Source organism: Eretmochelys imbricata, chromosome 5 (assembly GCF_965152235.1).
Source record: "Eretmochelys imbricata isolate rEreImb1 chromosome 5, rEreImb1.hap1, whole genome shotgun sequence".
Lineage (NCBI taxonomy): Eukaryota > Metazoa > Chordata > Testudines > Cheloniidae > Eretmochelys > Eretmochelys imbricata.
In genome coordinates this window covers 16,803,348-16,818,164 of record NC_135576.1, presented here as the reverse complement: position 1 = coordinate 16,818,164, position 14,817 = coordinate 16,803,348, and the positions used below count along the sequence as shown (strand labels likewise).

The 14,817-nt window shown below is 44.0% G+C and overlaps 1 protein-coding gene across 2 annotated transcripts; it reads right to left on the bottom strand.

Annotated features, from left to right (window-relative positions):
- Positions 1-1,136: 1,136 nt before the first annotated feature.
- On the bottom strand, positions 1,137-13,860 carry ELAC1 (elaC ribonuclease Z 1). Of its 2 annotated transcripts, XM_077816678.1 has the most exons (4): positions 13,845-13,860; positions 7,495-7,716; positions 4,185-4,652; positions 1,137-2,459 (listed from the first exon to the last, which is right to left on the bottom strand). In XM_077816678.1, the coding sequence occupies exons 2-4, from the start codon at positions 7,649-7,651 to the stop codon at positions 1,990-1,992; spliced, it is 1,095 nt and encodes a 364-aa protein (XP_077672804.1). In that variant the 5' UTR covers positions 7,652-7,716; positions 13,845-13,860; the 3' UTR covers positions 1,137-1,989. The 2 variants fall into 2 exon arrangements, with proteins under 2 accessions (XP_077672804.1, XP_077672803.1); XM_077816677.1 differs by lacking the exon at positions 13,845-13,860 and having other exon boundaries at positions 7,495-8,789.
- Positions 13,861-14,817: the final 957 nt, after the last annotated feature.

Sequence of the window (14,817 nt, the reverse complement as noted above, 5' to 3'; positions counted from 1 at the left end):
GTGACTTAGGAGCCTACATCCCATTTTCAAAGGTGACTTGGTGTGTAAGCTCCTAAATTCTCATTGATACTTCTGAGCCCAGACACGTTTGAAAATGGGACTTAGTTTTTATTTTGATTTAATCATTCCGATTTAGAAAAAGATACAGTTAATCACTGTGACTCCTCTTGTGTAGATGCAGTTATACTGATAAAGTAACGCTTATTTTGCATAAGCTACTTTCTGGGATCATTCAAAAACATGTCACTTTTCACTAGGTTTACAGCACAAAGCTCACTACTGGAATCAAGGTTTTTTACACAGGTAGGGAAAACTGGAATTCTCAGTTTTGTCACAGAACATCTGAAAAAGAACTGCCAAGCCATGCCTGACTCTAGAGGACTGACTAAGTAGGAGAAGGAACAGGCCCATAACTAGAATTTGTTTTATCTCTTCTCTGCAGTTACTTCTTTCTCAAGTATACATAAGAAGATTTTAAAATCATAGCTTGGAACAATTATTTTGTTCCAAATCTTTCACAAATGTGATTTGTTAAATTAGACCATGTATTGGTATCAATAGGCTTATACAAGTTTGCATATAGTGTAGTTAAAATGACATGATTTTTTAATTTCTTTACCTATGTTATTAACATCTTAACGAAAATTTTAGTTCAGTTTGTTACTATGCACTTCAGTTACTGTACTGCTCATCTTGTACAATGAAAGTCAGTTTCCCTTGCAGGTTCTTGGTGTACCCATGCTTGTGTTTCAGACACTACATGAGAATGTTTAAAAATGCTGAACACAAAAAACAACCCCAGGAAAAAAACGCTTTGCATGGCCCTAGACAGCATATTTTGTTTGTTTGTCTACAAAACCCATAATTTTAAGTCTGAGCCAAATTTAAATCTACAGTGTCCTTTTAAAAGCTAGGGAGTACAATCAACCATTTATCTGAGTGGTGAATTTTCATTGACATTAGTGATCTCTTCAAGCAAATAGATGTCAGGTATAGTCAAACAGACACAATAAATCCTGCAGGGAGTTAGACCAGACCCTTGCAGTCTCTTCTAATCTTATGGTTCTATGAAATACAGTAAGCATATTAATTTGTAGTATTTCTGTACATTAGTGATGAGAGTAATTTACAAAACGTGGCATAGTTATCAATACTTTATTAGTTTGTTTATGCAATATTCCTTTTACATAAAATCATGTTAATAATTATTGAAAATATTTTATACAAAAGCTCATGAGAGGTTGAGAAGTTAAAAAATATCTACTTTGATATGCCACTAAGATTTACAAAGGATTGTAAATAAGAGGCAAAGAATGCAAAGTTCTATTTTAAGACTTAAGACGAGAGAATCTGAAGTTCTAATAAAAGTGTCTAGTGTTCGGAAGATTTCTGCCTACACAGTTAAGTTTTCCAGATTGTTTGGCTAAATACCTGTATCAATCACCTAAACACTTAAATTCCAAAAAGATAAGTTAAAGGCGTTCCATATACTTGTAAAATAAAGTTATTTAGATTTGCAGCTAAGTGTTTAAATGATCAATAAATATTTTGCTTTGTCTCCATATGTTTGAATACTTGTATTTATATAAACCTAAGAATGAGTTTATTTCTCCCCCTTGCTTAGGTAGCTGCACACATATTCACTTAAGGCAGTGAGTTTGACTAGTAATCTGCTTTTCCATCTCCCTTCTTCCTAGGCAAGTTAACAGCAATACCATTCTATAATGGCCCATTTCTCATAGGTGTGGAACACTTTCAACTGCCATTAAAGTTGCTGAGGCACTCAGCATCTTACAGAGTTGAGCCTTAAAACTCTATAGCAAGTAAATCCAGCACTTAGTCATTCTCTAGCAACTGAGCATGTCACCTTAGCAATTCAACCTCTTTCTTCATTGGGAAACTGAGGAACCAATTTGGATACCTGAAGCCCTACCTGTAAACTCACAGTCCAACAGCAAGCTAATTTGTGTGGTATTATCAAGCTAGATGCTACTTCTGCTTTTTCCCTGGAATTTCTATTGTCATAAAATCCTCAGCTAAAGTTACTTCTTGACCATTTAACGCTGATTCAGCTTGTCTCTTCAGTTCCGTGACATCAATATCTCCTTCTCCAATCTGACCAGCTGGTTTATACCTTTGACTGAAGTGAGTCAGAACCAGTTTCTTAACCTTACACAACTTTGCAAACTCAGCTGCCATTTTTGGAGTGCTATGACCATGCTCTTTGGCTTTGTCCATTTGGGTGTCATCCAATGTGGCTTCATGAACTAACACATCTGCTTCGTAACAGAGTTTCATTGCTCCATCTCCAACAACACCTGAACAGTCACCTAAAATACAAATTTTTCTTCCAGGAATAGGCTCATCCAAGACATCTGAAGGAGAAATGGTTACTCCATTTTCTAAGACAACCGTAACACCATTCTTCAGTTTCCCATATATAGGACCTGGCTGAACTCCTAGAAAGTTAAGTCAAAAGTGTCTGGTTAGTTTTAGTGTTTTGAAAACAAACACTGCTCATATTTCAATGCAGTATCTGACAAATTTTACATTTAACCTATTCTTAAGGCATGGTTTTCTTACAAATTAAGTATTAGGGTATGGCAAAGTGGGAATTTTCTTTAATATTTTTATGAATCCTATGTGCACCTCAGTTTCTCTCTATCATTGCATTGCTACCCAGTGGGAGCAAAAAGGTTAAACGTTGCTCTTGCACCAACACAGGAGACATAAGCATGTATCATCTCGCTGTCTGGGTAGAATGAATAGTCATTAAGGAACTGGTTGAAACTGATCCAGATCAACAGAGAGAGTCCAGAGAGACAACAGGTAGTACCAATGATTGAACAATCACTTCCTCTCAGCAGGGAAGCTGAAGAGGAACCCAAGCTCCAGCAGTGGGGCTCTGAACTCAGCATGGCCCTGCCTGGAGAATAAAAAAGGACAGATGTGTCCATCAGGGAATAAAATGTGGTCTTCTGGGTTTGGAGGAAGCTAGCTCACTACTGGGGAACTTACTAAGTAAATCAGAGAGAGATAGTGCCTGAAAATGGAGTTCACTACAGCATGGCTGGTGAATTATGGCTTCACCAGAATGGACTATTCTTTAACATTTATTTCTCTATGTTAACCTAAGGACTTCCAATGCTGTGTTCAGCTGACTAATAAATCCTACTTTGCTTTTGAAAACACTGTTGGGGTGTCACTGCAAATACCAGCTCAGGTGCATTAGTCCCTGAAGAGCGTACACGTCTCTAACCAGAAGTGTATCTCAGTTGGACTCACTGATTACAACTCAATGGTGTGAAGCAAGAGTGCTGAAGCCCCAGAAGTTCATCAGTGAGGCTGTGTGGCATATGCTGAAGGAAGAGAGAGACCTCTTGAGGTCTGGCACACTAAAGGGTATTTCAAAGAGTCTGTTCAAAAGCCGGTGGTGTAGCACCAATATTGTAGATCCATGACTTACAAAAACTAATAGTTTACTTATTTCATACTCCAAGAGAACAAAATCTTTTAATTTTAGTAAGAGGCTCTACTAACAGATTTTAAGTTGTGTATTTTGAAGCTGATACATCCCCCCAAATACACTCTACGGCCAGTTTTATGATCTCTTTCTCATGTAAGCCCTTAATAAATGTGCTAGAAAGGGGAGCTTGGTTTTTACCCCTCTAATGATCAAACTAGTATGCATTTGTATGGAAAAAATAAGTTCTAGAATATCAAACTTTCCTTTTCTTGTGAAGAATAAAGTGTCCCATTTCAGAATGTATTACAGACAGACGCACACTGTTCTGATTCAGTAAGCTTCCTTGCAGAAGTTTTCAGAAGACACTCTGGCTATTAGTGAAGAATATAATTTTGTTACAATTCCTGGAAATGTGAATCAGCTGTCAGCCTGAACACTGTGTATACTTGAATATCCATCACCTATTGATGGATCCATTTTCAACAGTTATATTGTAACACTCTTGCTTACACACTATCATAACAGATGCCTTAGAAATTCTAATAAGGCATTTGGCAGTTAATGTAAGCATATACAAAATGTAGTTAATCATACAGTTCTATTATAACTTTAATGTATATCAATTACATCATAAGGACATTCATGAATAGATTTTAAGAAACAAAGTAATATCCACAAGTCATAAGAATTAAAGGAAAAAATAAATGAAGCTAATTACCAAGGCCTTTTAGCTTCTGTGCATTGAGTTTACCAGTCCGCTGCTTCTCCTCCACTAAAAATCCAAAGGAAGGAATACGGTGAAATAATCGAAATGCTTTCATAACAAATTGCTGATTGTTGACCAGCGTGTAGGAGTTTTCTACATGATCCAGATGGAGCGTTCTCCCTTGCACTTCTTTGGAAGAGACTTCATCTCTGTCAACATAAGACAGTTCTTTAAATTCTTCTGCAGGGCACTGATCTGGTGTAGGTACCAGTTCATGAACCACATATGGAAAGAGAAGTTGCGAGTGGGAGAGTTCCAGAGTTCTGCAAATGAAGTTTCGTAGTCCTAATGGTCCATAGATATCAACAGGTTGCTTGCTTGTAGTAGAACTACTCTGAAGACTAATTGTGCACAGGAGACCAGGAAGACCAAAAAAATGGTCCCCATGAAGATGAGTTATGAATATCTTAGTAATTCTACCTATGATTAAAACAAAAAGACACCATAGTAAGTGTGCTGAATGACAATTACACTCACAGCTGCAAAATTAGAACTGGTTGAAAAATTCAATTATTTTGTGGGAAATTTACAAAAAAATTAGTTCCCAATTTTTTAAAAACCAAAACCAAACCAAGAAGTGATGTTTTTTAATTGAAATTTTTTTCACTTTTTATTTTTTCAATGAAAATTTGAAAAATGCGAACCAAAATTACATTTGTCACTTTTTTTGTTTTGGTTGATAAGCCATTTTTTCCTAAAGGTTTGTGTGATTGAAAGTTTAGATCAAAATATATTTTAAGAGCAAAGAAACTAAGAAAAATTGACTAATATGGTGATCTTTGCTGCATTAAAATGCAAACAAGTTGGGGATGGGGGCTGCACTTTGTCATACCACATGACGACTGTGGGCCAGTGAGAACTACTGAGTGAACTTCTGCCTTTGTTCTAGTTTCTAGTTCATTCCAAACATTCATCTAGTCTGACCTTCTGTTTTATCACAGGTCACTCCCAGTTACCCATGAATTGAGCCCAATAACTTGTGTTTGTCTAATGCGTATGTTCCAGAAAGGTTTACAATCTTGATCTGAAAACTTCAGGAAATGAGTAATTCATCAATTCCCTTGGTGGTTTGTTCAAATGGTTAATCACCCTCCCTGTTAATTTGCGCCTTCTTTCTACTTTGGCTTCAGTTTCCAGCCACTGGTTCTTGTTATATACCTTTCTTTGCTAGATTAAAGGGCCCTTTACTACCCGGTATTTTCTTCCTGTTGTGAAGGTACCTATAGATTAATCTTCTTGTAGATAAACTACACAGCTCTTTAGATCTCACTGTAAGGTATTTTCTCCAGCCCTCAAATAATTTTTTGTAGCTTTTTTCTGTACCCTCAGCAATTTTTCAACATTTTATTTAAAGTGTCAGTATCAAACCTGGACACAATATTCCAGCACTGCTCTCACCAATGTCAAATACAGAGGTTTTAAAAAAATTGCATCCCTACTCCCACTCATTACTCCCATTTATACATGAAAGGATTGCATTAGCTCTTTTTCCACAGAATTGAACTGGGAGCTTATGTTGCATTGCTTGTCTACTATGACCAATAACTCATTTTCAGAGTAACTGGCTTTCCAGGATACAGTACCCCATTCTGCATTCCTAGATGTATAACTTTGCATTTGGCTGTAAAATGCATTTTGCCTGAATGGACCCTGCTTACCAAGCAATCCAGACTGCTCTCTCTGACTACCGTGTCCTCATCACTGACCACTTTGTTATAATGTGCAGATTCTCAGCAGTGATTTTATATATAATTTTCACTTCACTGATGAAAGCCTTGAATAGCATTGGGCCTAGGATTGATCCCTGTGGGACCCCACTAAAATACCCCCGTTCAATGATGATCCCCCATTGATAGCTGCTTTTTGAGATGTGTCAGGCAGCTCTTAATCCACTTAACTTGTGCTCTCTTGATATTGTATATTACTAGTTATTCTTAATCAGAAAGTACCATGGTATTAAGTCAAATACCTAAGTATATTACATATATGCAGTCACATTTGCCAACCAAATTCGTAATTTCAAAGAATAAACTAAGATTATCTGAAAAGACCTAACTTCCATAAAACTATCCTGAATGGCATTAATTATATTCCCATCCTTAAACTCTTTATTAATTGAATCCCATCAACTTTTTGATTATTTTGCCTGACATTGATAGTGGGCTAATCAGCCTATAGTTATATTCATGTCATCCCACTTCTCCTTTTTGAATACTGGCACAACATGAGCACTTTTCAAGTCTTCTGTAATTTCCCCAGTATTCTAAGATTTATTAAAAATTAATGTTAACAGTACATAGACCCTCAGCCAACTCTTTTAGGACTTTTAGGTGCAAGTTATCCAGGCCTGCTAATTTAAAAATGTTTATCACTAATAGATAATATCTATCATCCTCATAGCTACTAATAGACTGGAAAGAACTTCATTTTTATGTGGTAGGAATATCTCATCCTGCTTCTTTCCAAATATAGAACAGAAATATTTACTGAACACTTTTCTGCAATATCAATAATTTTATCATCCCCATCTAGCGATGAGCCTATGCAACTGCTAAGATTTCTTTTGTTTTTACTTAAGCAAACATGAAAACAAATAATGTACAATCAGCAGCACACTCAGTGTTTATTTGTTTTGATATTAAATTCAGTTCCATGCTAACCCCTTATACAGTTTTTGATATGCCATAGTTTTTGGTATGGACAACACAACTGCACTGTAAAAGTCACAAGGGAAAGGTGAATACTTTGGCAGCTAGGTAGAAAGCAGTTAGGGTTTTTGGAACTTGCACAGGTACTGGGAGTGTTTTGGGATAAGCAGATATAACAGCAAATAATTTTAAGTGGTCATGAAATAATTAACGTTAATGTTGACATGTCCACCAATATCTGTAGCTTTCTGAACACCCCATTAAAGTGAATGGGACCATTCACACGTCAAGCTATTGTTTCAAGCTGCCTGCAGACTCAGAATACGGCAGTGCATAGGTTTAAATTTAGTTCATTTTTGGAAATTATAATCATGAAGGCTAGAAGCTTGTATTAGATTAAAGCTTATGTTCTGGAGAACAATTCTGCAACAAAGGGTGATAAAGGAGAATATCATAGCAAGTTCAAATGGTCCCACCGAAAATACAGTAATTAGAGATGTTCACTCTTATTTACAGAGGTCTTCAGACTATGTGAGCCTGAATAGGAAAGGTATTTCATTTGGACTGTATGAAGATTTTTCTCTCTCAAGATAACAACTTTCAATTGCACTGACCTGCTTTAAGATGGCTTTTCATAAATTGTGTTTGAGTTCCCTCGCCACAATCAAATAGCCAGCATTCTCCTTCACTACGAACGACTAAAGCTGAAGCTCCTCTTGTTGGAGATGGATATGCTGAGCCCGTTCCCAGAAAAGTTATATCCATGGACATTATGCCCAAGTCAGCGTACCACCCAAAACAAATATATCACTGTAAGTCTATTGCACGTGCTTACTCTGCAGAGGGGAAAAAAACAATAACTAGTTGTGGCTTTGCTTTAAATAAGGGGTGTCAAACTCATTCTACTGCCTGGGTCAAATTACATTTTTTTAATGTTGTGCATGGACTGGGGTATAAATTTAGGACTGCCCTTTCCAATTCACAACATATCTCCCAGTGATGTTAATGAGGTCTGCACAAAGATGAAGGGTAGAATATGGCTTTTATTTAGTAGCAAACCTTATTGTCCCCTTCAATATCAATTGGAAGGACAGTCTCATTGTCAGAAAGACAACACATTGGTTTATGCTCACTTTGCATTTGGAAGAGAAGAATCTCTTAGCAACAATGATGGCTAGAAATCTATTTGGGCCTGGTCTACGTTAGAAAGCTAAGTTGGTGTCAGTTAGGGTGTGAAAAATCTATATCTCTGCACGGTGTAGTTAAGCCCACCTAACCCCTACCGTTAGGTCAACAGGCTTGTTTACACTTAAAACGTGACAGCAGCACAGCCGAGCCACTGTAGTGCTTCAGTATAGACACTACCAATGCTGATGGGAGGGGATTCTCTCTTGGGCATAGGCAATACACCTCCTTGAGAGGCAGTAGCTACGGTCAACAGGGATTTTAGGTCAGCCTAACAATGCCCCTCAAGGGTGTGGATTTTTCACACCCCCAACTGACACAGTTAAACCGACCTATTTTCTAATGTAGACCAGGCCCTAGCTATCAGCACTCGGGGAGGTGGATTACCTATGCCAGCAGGAGTATCCCTCCTGTCAGTGCAGGTAATGTCTACACTGAAGTGCTACAGATATAGCTGTGCTGCTGAAGCATTTCTAGTGTAGATGTTGGTTTTAAAATGAAAGCAGAGATTCTACAAAATCTTTAAATGGTATGCAAGCCATATGACAACGTTGAGTGGGTGAGCTGTTTGACACAGCTGTTTTAGCGGCAGTATTTTGTACAAATAGTTGTCATAAGTTGGTTTTGTTTGTTTCTCCTTTACACTGTCAGAAGGAAGTTGTCTTACGTTTATATATGTGATCTGAGTGTATGTGCCATTTGCATGTTCCATTAAAAGCAGTCCAGAGACTGTTAGCAGAATATTGTAAATTGTATTCATGCTTTATGTTGCATATTTGCATTCTTAAGTTAGTAATTTAAAAACTTAATTTTCAAAATTTATTTTCAGACATTTCCACAGCCTTGTAAACAATACAAATTTTGAGTATTTCAATAATTAAGTCTTTGCCCTAGGGAGGGGTGAGGGAGGAAAGGAAATCTAATCTGCCTGCCATTAAAGCTACTTCAAAAGGTATTAAAATAAAATACCCATACAGCCAACCACATTTAGTTATATCAAAAGAAATGAACCATTATTTCCTAATGGGCTATAACGATTCTCTCCATTTCAGTTCAATAGTCCATTACCTCACCATATTAACAGGATTCCCTGCAGGATGGTAGAAGATAGCATGTTATTAATCTGAACCTGATTACGCTATCAGTTACCTTGTTGAAATAAAAGTACTATAGCTCCAGAGAAGTCAGAAATAAAAAATTGCTTTGTATATAATAGCAACTATAAATACACAAAGGGCTACATTCTTTTTTAACAATGTAGGCATGTCCAGATGATCAATAACTTCTATGTTGAGGTAAGAGCCCAATACAGTTGTTGAAGTTCAAATGGGTTTTTGCCATTGACTTCAATGGGAACAAATTGCACTCCCGCACCCCTCTTCAAGGTACTACCCCAGTAACATGTTCAGTAATTATGTGCTTAGGTGTTTAAATCAGTCCAATATTGTACAGCACATATTTTGAGATACGATATAAAATCAGAGTTCTAGCAACCAGTATTCATTAGAGATCTCATGTCACTTTTGGGAAAGAGGATGTTAAATTCACTACCTGAACCATAAACTGACCATGAATGAGTTTAGGCTGGAAATGAGAAGGTTTCTAGTCATCAGAGGACTGAGGTTTGGAACAACCTTCCAACAGGCACAGAGAGGCAAATACCCTAACTAGTTTTAAGATGAAGCTTGATAAGTTTATGAATGGGAATACACAATGGGGTAACTTGTGATAGCAGGTGACTGGACTCGATGACCCAGGAGGTCCCTTCCAGTCTTATGCTCCTATGACTTATAGCAGCGTTTCTCAAAGTACGGGTCACGACCCGGTACAGGGTGGTGGCATGTCAGGCACTAGGTCGCCTTGCTGATTCAAATGATAATGATTGTTGCTGCACAGCAGCTCTAAAGGCCTATGCAGCAAGGACCTGGGAGAAGAAAGAGGTAGCAGGTGGGTGGGAATTGGGGAGGGAAGCAAGTTGGGGCTAGCAGGGCTGCTGCAGGCCTCTCCCCTGGCCCCGGAGCTCGCTGCTGCTGACAGGGAGAGAAGGACCTTTGCCCTCAGGGCTCCATGCTAAGGAAAAGAGAGGCCCTTTCCCCGGAACTAGCTACTGCCAGCGGGGAGAGGGCTGGGGGAAATCCTCTGGCCCAGCCCAGGGGGAGCCTGCCTGCACCCCAAAACTCCTCATCCCTGGCCCCACCCCAGAGTCCCCACCCCCAACCAGAGCCCTCACCCCCTGCATCCCAACCCTCTGCCCCAGCCCTGAGCCCCTTCCTGTACCCTGAACCCCTCATCCTCAGCTCCACCCTAGAGCCCTCACCTCCATACTGAACCCTCTTCCCTACTCTGGGCCACCTCCCACACTCCTTACCATAGGCTTACTATGGCTAATGTCTAGTGTTAGTTATGTAAAGTGGGTTAAACTAGAACGTATTGCATTATTATGATTTTCCAAAAACTCTAGTCAAAAGATATAATTATGTTGGGTCATGGGCATCAAAAATTTTCTTCAACTGGGTCAGGAGGAAAAAAGTTTGAAAATCACTGACTTATAGGAACCTTTCAGAGTAGCAGCCATGTTAGTCTGTATCCACAAAAAAACCAGGAGAACTTGTGGCACCTTAGAGACTAACAAATTTATTAGAGCATAAGCTTTCGTGGGCTACAGCCCACTTCATCAGATGCACAGAATGGAACATATAGTAATATATATAACATACATACACACACACACAGAGATAAATTGGAAGTTACCATACAAACTGTGAGAGGCTAATTAGTTGAGAAGAGCTATTATCAGCAGGAGAAAAAAACTTTTGTAGTGATAAACAAGATGGCCCATTTAGACAGTTGACAAGAAGGTGTGAGGATACTTAAGTTAAGGAAATCGATTCAATATGTGTAATGACCCAACCACTCCCAGTCTCTATTCAAACCCAAGTTAATGGTATCTAGTTGGCATATTAATTCAAGCTCAGCAGTTTCGCATTGGAATTTGTTTTTGAAGCTCTTCTGTTGCAAAATTACCACCCTTAAATCTTTTACTGAGTGGCCAGAGAGGTTGAAGTGTTCTCCCACCGGTTTTTGAATGTTATGATTCCGGATGTCAGATTTGTGTCCATTTATTCTTTTGCGTAGAGACTGTCCAGTTTGGCCAATGTCCATGGCAGAGGGCATGACGGCATATATCACACTGGTAGATGTGCAGGTGAACGAGCCCCTGATGGCGTGGCTAATGTGATTAGGTCCTATGATGGTGTCACTTGAATAAATATGTGGACAGAGTTGGCACCGGGCTTTGTTGCAAGGATAGGTTCCTGGGTTAGTGTTTGTTGTGTGGTTGCTGGTGAGTATTTGCTTCAGGTTGGGGGGCTGTCTGTAAGCGAGGACTGGTCTGTCTCCCAAGATCTGTGAGAGCGAGGGATCATTTTTCAAGATAGGCTGATGATGCGCTGGAAAGGTTTTAGTTGGGGGCTGAAGGTGACAGCTAGTGGCGTTATTTTCTTTGTTGGGGCTGTCCTGTAGTAGGTGACTTCTGGGCACTCTTCTGGCTCTGTCAAATCTGTTTTCTCACTTCAGCGGGTGTAGTTTTAAGAATGCTTGACAGAAATCTTGTAGGTGTTTGTCTCTGTCTGAGGGATTGGAGCAAATGCGGTTGTATCTTAGAGCTTGGCTGTAGACAATGGATCGTGTGGTGTGTCCTGGATGGAAGCTGGAGGCATGTAGGTAAGTATAGCAGTCAGTAGGTTTCCGGTACAGGGTGGTGTTTATGTTACTTGGAAAACCAAAAAGAGACGAGAGATCCATGCTATTATGATATAAGACTTTCTCCTTCACATCTTTACAGGCACAATGCTGAGTCCTTCTGAAAATGGAGCAAGTTTGACTATGCCCCATACCAGCTAATGGCAGCATTCCACTTGTGAGAACCATGCTGCCTGAGTCAAGGGTTTTCCCAGGGATAGTTACAAACCTAAGAGTTGCAGCTTATATGCATCTCCAACCTACTCCTCTTCTGATCTTCACAGCTGTGAGAGAAGATTGCAACAGTATCTTCAGAAGTCATGCAATTATAGGGACCAACCTGCTCATTCCATGGGGTTTAAATGCTTTAAGGGGAGCACATGGCTCTTAGCCGCACCTATACTTACACCATTGTGCAGGTAGGAAGAGTCCTAACGTAACAGACATTCCATCCATAGGGAAAGCATCATACAAGTTTCACACTACCAGTTAGCCAGTGCTACTCCACAGATACATTCTGGCAGAACAAAGTGAAGTCATTAAAATCCTTACATAATTTCAGTCCCTTTCTAAAATACATAGGACAGTAACTAAAAATATATCTGACAAATTGAAAAGGGAAGGGTGAGGTAGTGGAGTGTGCACTGGTTTCTACAAAAAACTATCACAAACACCGACCATGAGAAGAGAAAGATTACTTGTTAGCATCCTTTAATGAAAGCGCACCCAGGTTTTCTTGTGCCTTGTAATGAGGAAGTTTTGCTAGGATCAGCCCTACCAGCGCCAGTCCTCTTCGCACCGCGAGATGAAGGACCAGCCCCAGAGAAAGCCCTAGCGGGCCCAGCCTGCTTCGCACCCCGCGATGAGGGGCCAGCCCCAGTGGGCCCAGCCTGCTTCGCACCCCGCGATGAGGGGCCAGCCCCAGTGGGCCCAGCCTGCTTCGCACCCCGCGATGAGGGGCCAGCCCCAGTGGGCCCAGCCTGCTTCGCACCCCGCGATGAGGGGCCAGCCCTAAAGGGAGCCCCGGTGGGGCCCAGCCTTCTTCGCACCCCGCGATGAGGGGCCAGCCCTAAAGGGAGCCCCGGTGGGGCCCAGCCTTCTTCGCACCCCACGATGAGGGGCCAGCTCTAAAGGGAGCCCCGGTGGGCCCAGCCTTCTTCACACCCGGCGATGAGGGGCCAGCCCTAAAGGGAGCCCCGGTGGGCCCAGCCTTCTTCGCACCCCGCGATGAGGGGCCAGGCCTAAAGGGAGCCCCGGTGGGCCCAGCCTTCTTCACACCCTGCGATGAGGGGCCAGCCCTAAAGGGAGCCCCGGTGGGGCCAGCCTTCTTCGCACCCCGCGATGAGGGGCCAGCCCTAAAGGGAGCCCCGGTGGGGCCAGCCTTCTTCACACCCTGCGATGAGGGGCCAGCCCTAAAGGGAGCCCCGGTGGGGCCAGCCTTCTTCGCACCCCGCGATGAGGGGCCAGCCCTAAAGGGAGCCGCGGTGGGCCCAGCCTTCTTCGCACCCCGCGATGAGTGGCCAGGCCTAAAGGGAGCCCCGGTGGGGCCCAGCCTTCTTCGCACCCCGCGATGAGTGGCCAGCCCCAGTGGGCCCAGCCTCCTTCACACCCCCTGACACCTGGGCTGCCTCAGCGGCTCCAGTCTCTCTCACACACTTCGATGAATGGGTTGCCCTAGAGGACCCCGCACCAGCGGGCTCAGCCTTCTTCGCACCCCGCCATGACGCGCCAGCCCCCGAGCAGCCGCTGGCGGGCCCGGCCTTCCCCACGGCTGGCAGCGGGGCCGCTGCAGGGGTTCCCGGCCCGCGCGGGAGGGGGCCTGCGCTCCCCAGGCCCGTCTCGCGGGCCGCAGAGACCCAGCTGCTCGCGGCCTCCTCACGCAACGGGGCCGAGCGGCCCCTACAGCCGGAGCCTTTCCGAGGAGGCCGCAGGGGGCAGGCGGAGCCCGCGCGCGCCGCGCGAGAACCGCGCTGGAGCGCGCCACGTCCCGGGGCGGAGGGAGCCCGGGAAACGCTGCCCCGCCCGCCGGGCCTCCTACCTTCCTGCCCCGCCGCGCGCCGGGAGGAAGCGCCGCCGCCGAGGAGGCGGGGCTGGGGGCGGGGCCTGCGGGGCGGGGTCGCGGTCGCGCTGGCGGGCTGGTGCCTCAGGGGCCCAGTCAGCCCATGGGGCGAGGAGCGGGGAGGTGAAAGGGGCCCCAGCGACTGGGGTTGGGGAAGGGGTGACGCAGAGGGTCGTGGGGGTGGCAGCGGGCGTCAGCCAATGGAGTCGGAGCGACGGTGGGGGTCAGCGATGGGGGCGGGGGGGGGGTCAGCGACGGGGGTGGGGAGGGTCAGCGGGTGGGGTGGGGTGATGGAGAGGGATGGGGAGGGTCAGCAAGTGGGGTGTGATGGTGGAGAGGGGCGGCAGTGGGGGTCACTGACTGGGTTGGTGCGGTGTGTGACAGTGAGGGTCAGCGGGTGGGGGTCAGCGACGGGGGTGGGGTGGCGGTGGGCCTCAGTGACTAGGTTGGGGTGATGGAGAGGGACGGGGAAGGGCAGGGGGTGGGTAACAGTGCGGGTCAGTGAGTGGGGTGTGATGGTGGAGAGGGGCGGGGCGGCAGTGGGGGTCACTGACTGGGTTGGTGCGGTGTGTGACAGTGAGGGTCAGCGAGTGGGGTGGCGGAGGGGCTCAACGACAGGGGTAGGTGTCAGTGACTGGGTTGGGGTGATGGAGGGGGCGGGGAGGGTCAGCGGGTGGGGTGGGGTGATCGAGAGGGATGGGGAGGGTCAGCAAGTGGGGTGTGATGGTGGAGAGGGGCGGGGCGGCAGTGGGGGTCACTGACTGGGTTGGTGTGGTGTGTGACGGCGAGGGTCAGCGAGTGGGGTGGCGGAGGGGCTCAACGACAGGGGTAGGTGTCAGTGACTGGGTTGGGGTGATGGAGAGGGACGGGGAAGGGCAGGGGGTGTGTAACAGTGCGGGTCAGCGAGTGGGGTGGCGGAGGGGCTCAGCGACGGGGTGGGTGTCAGTGACTG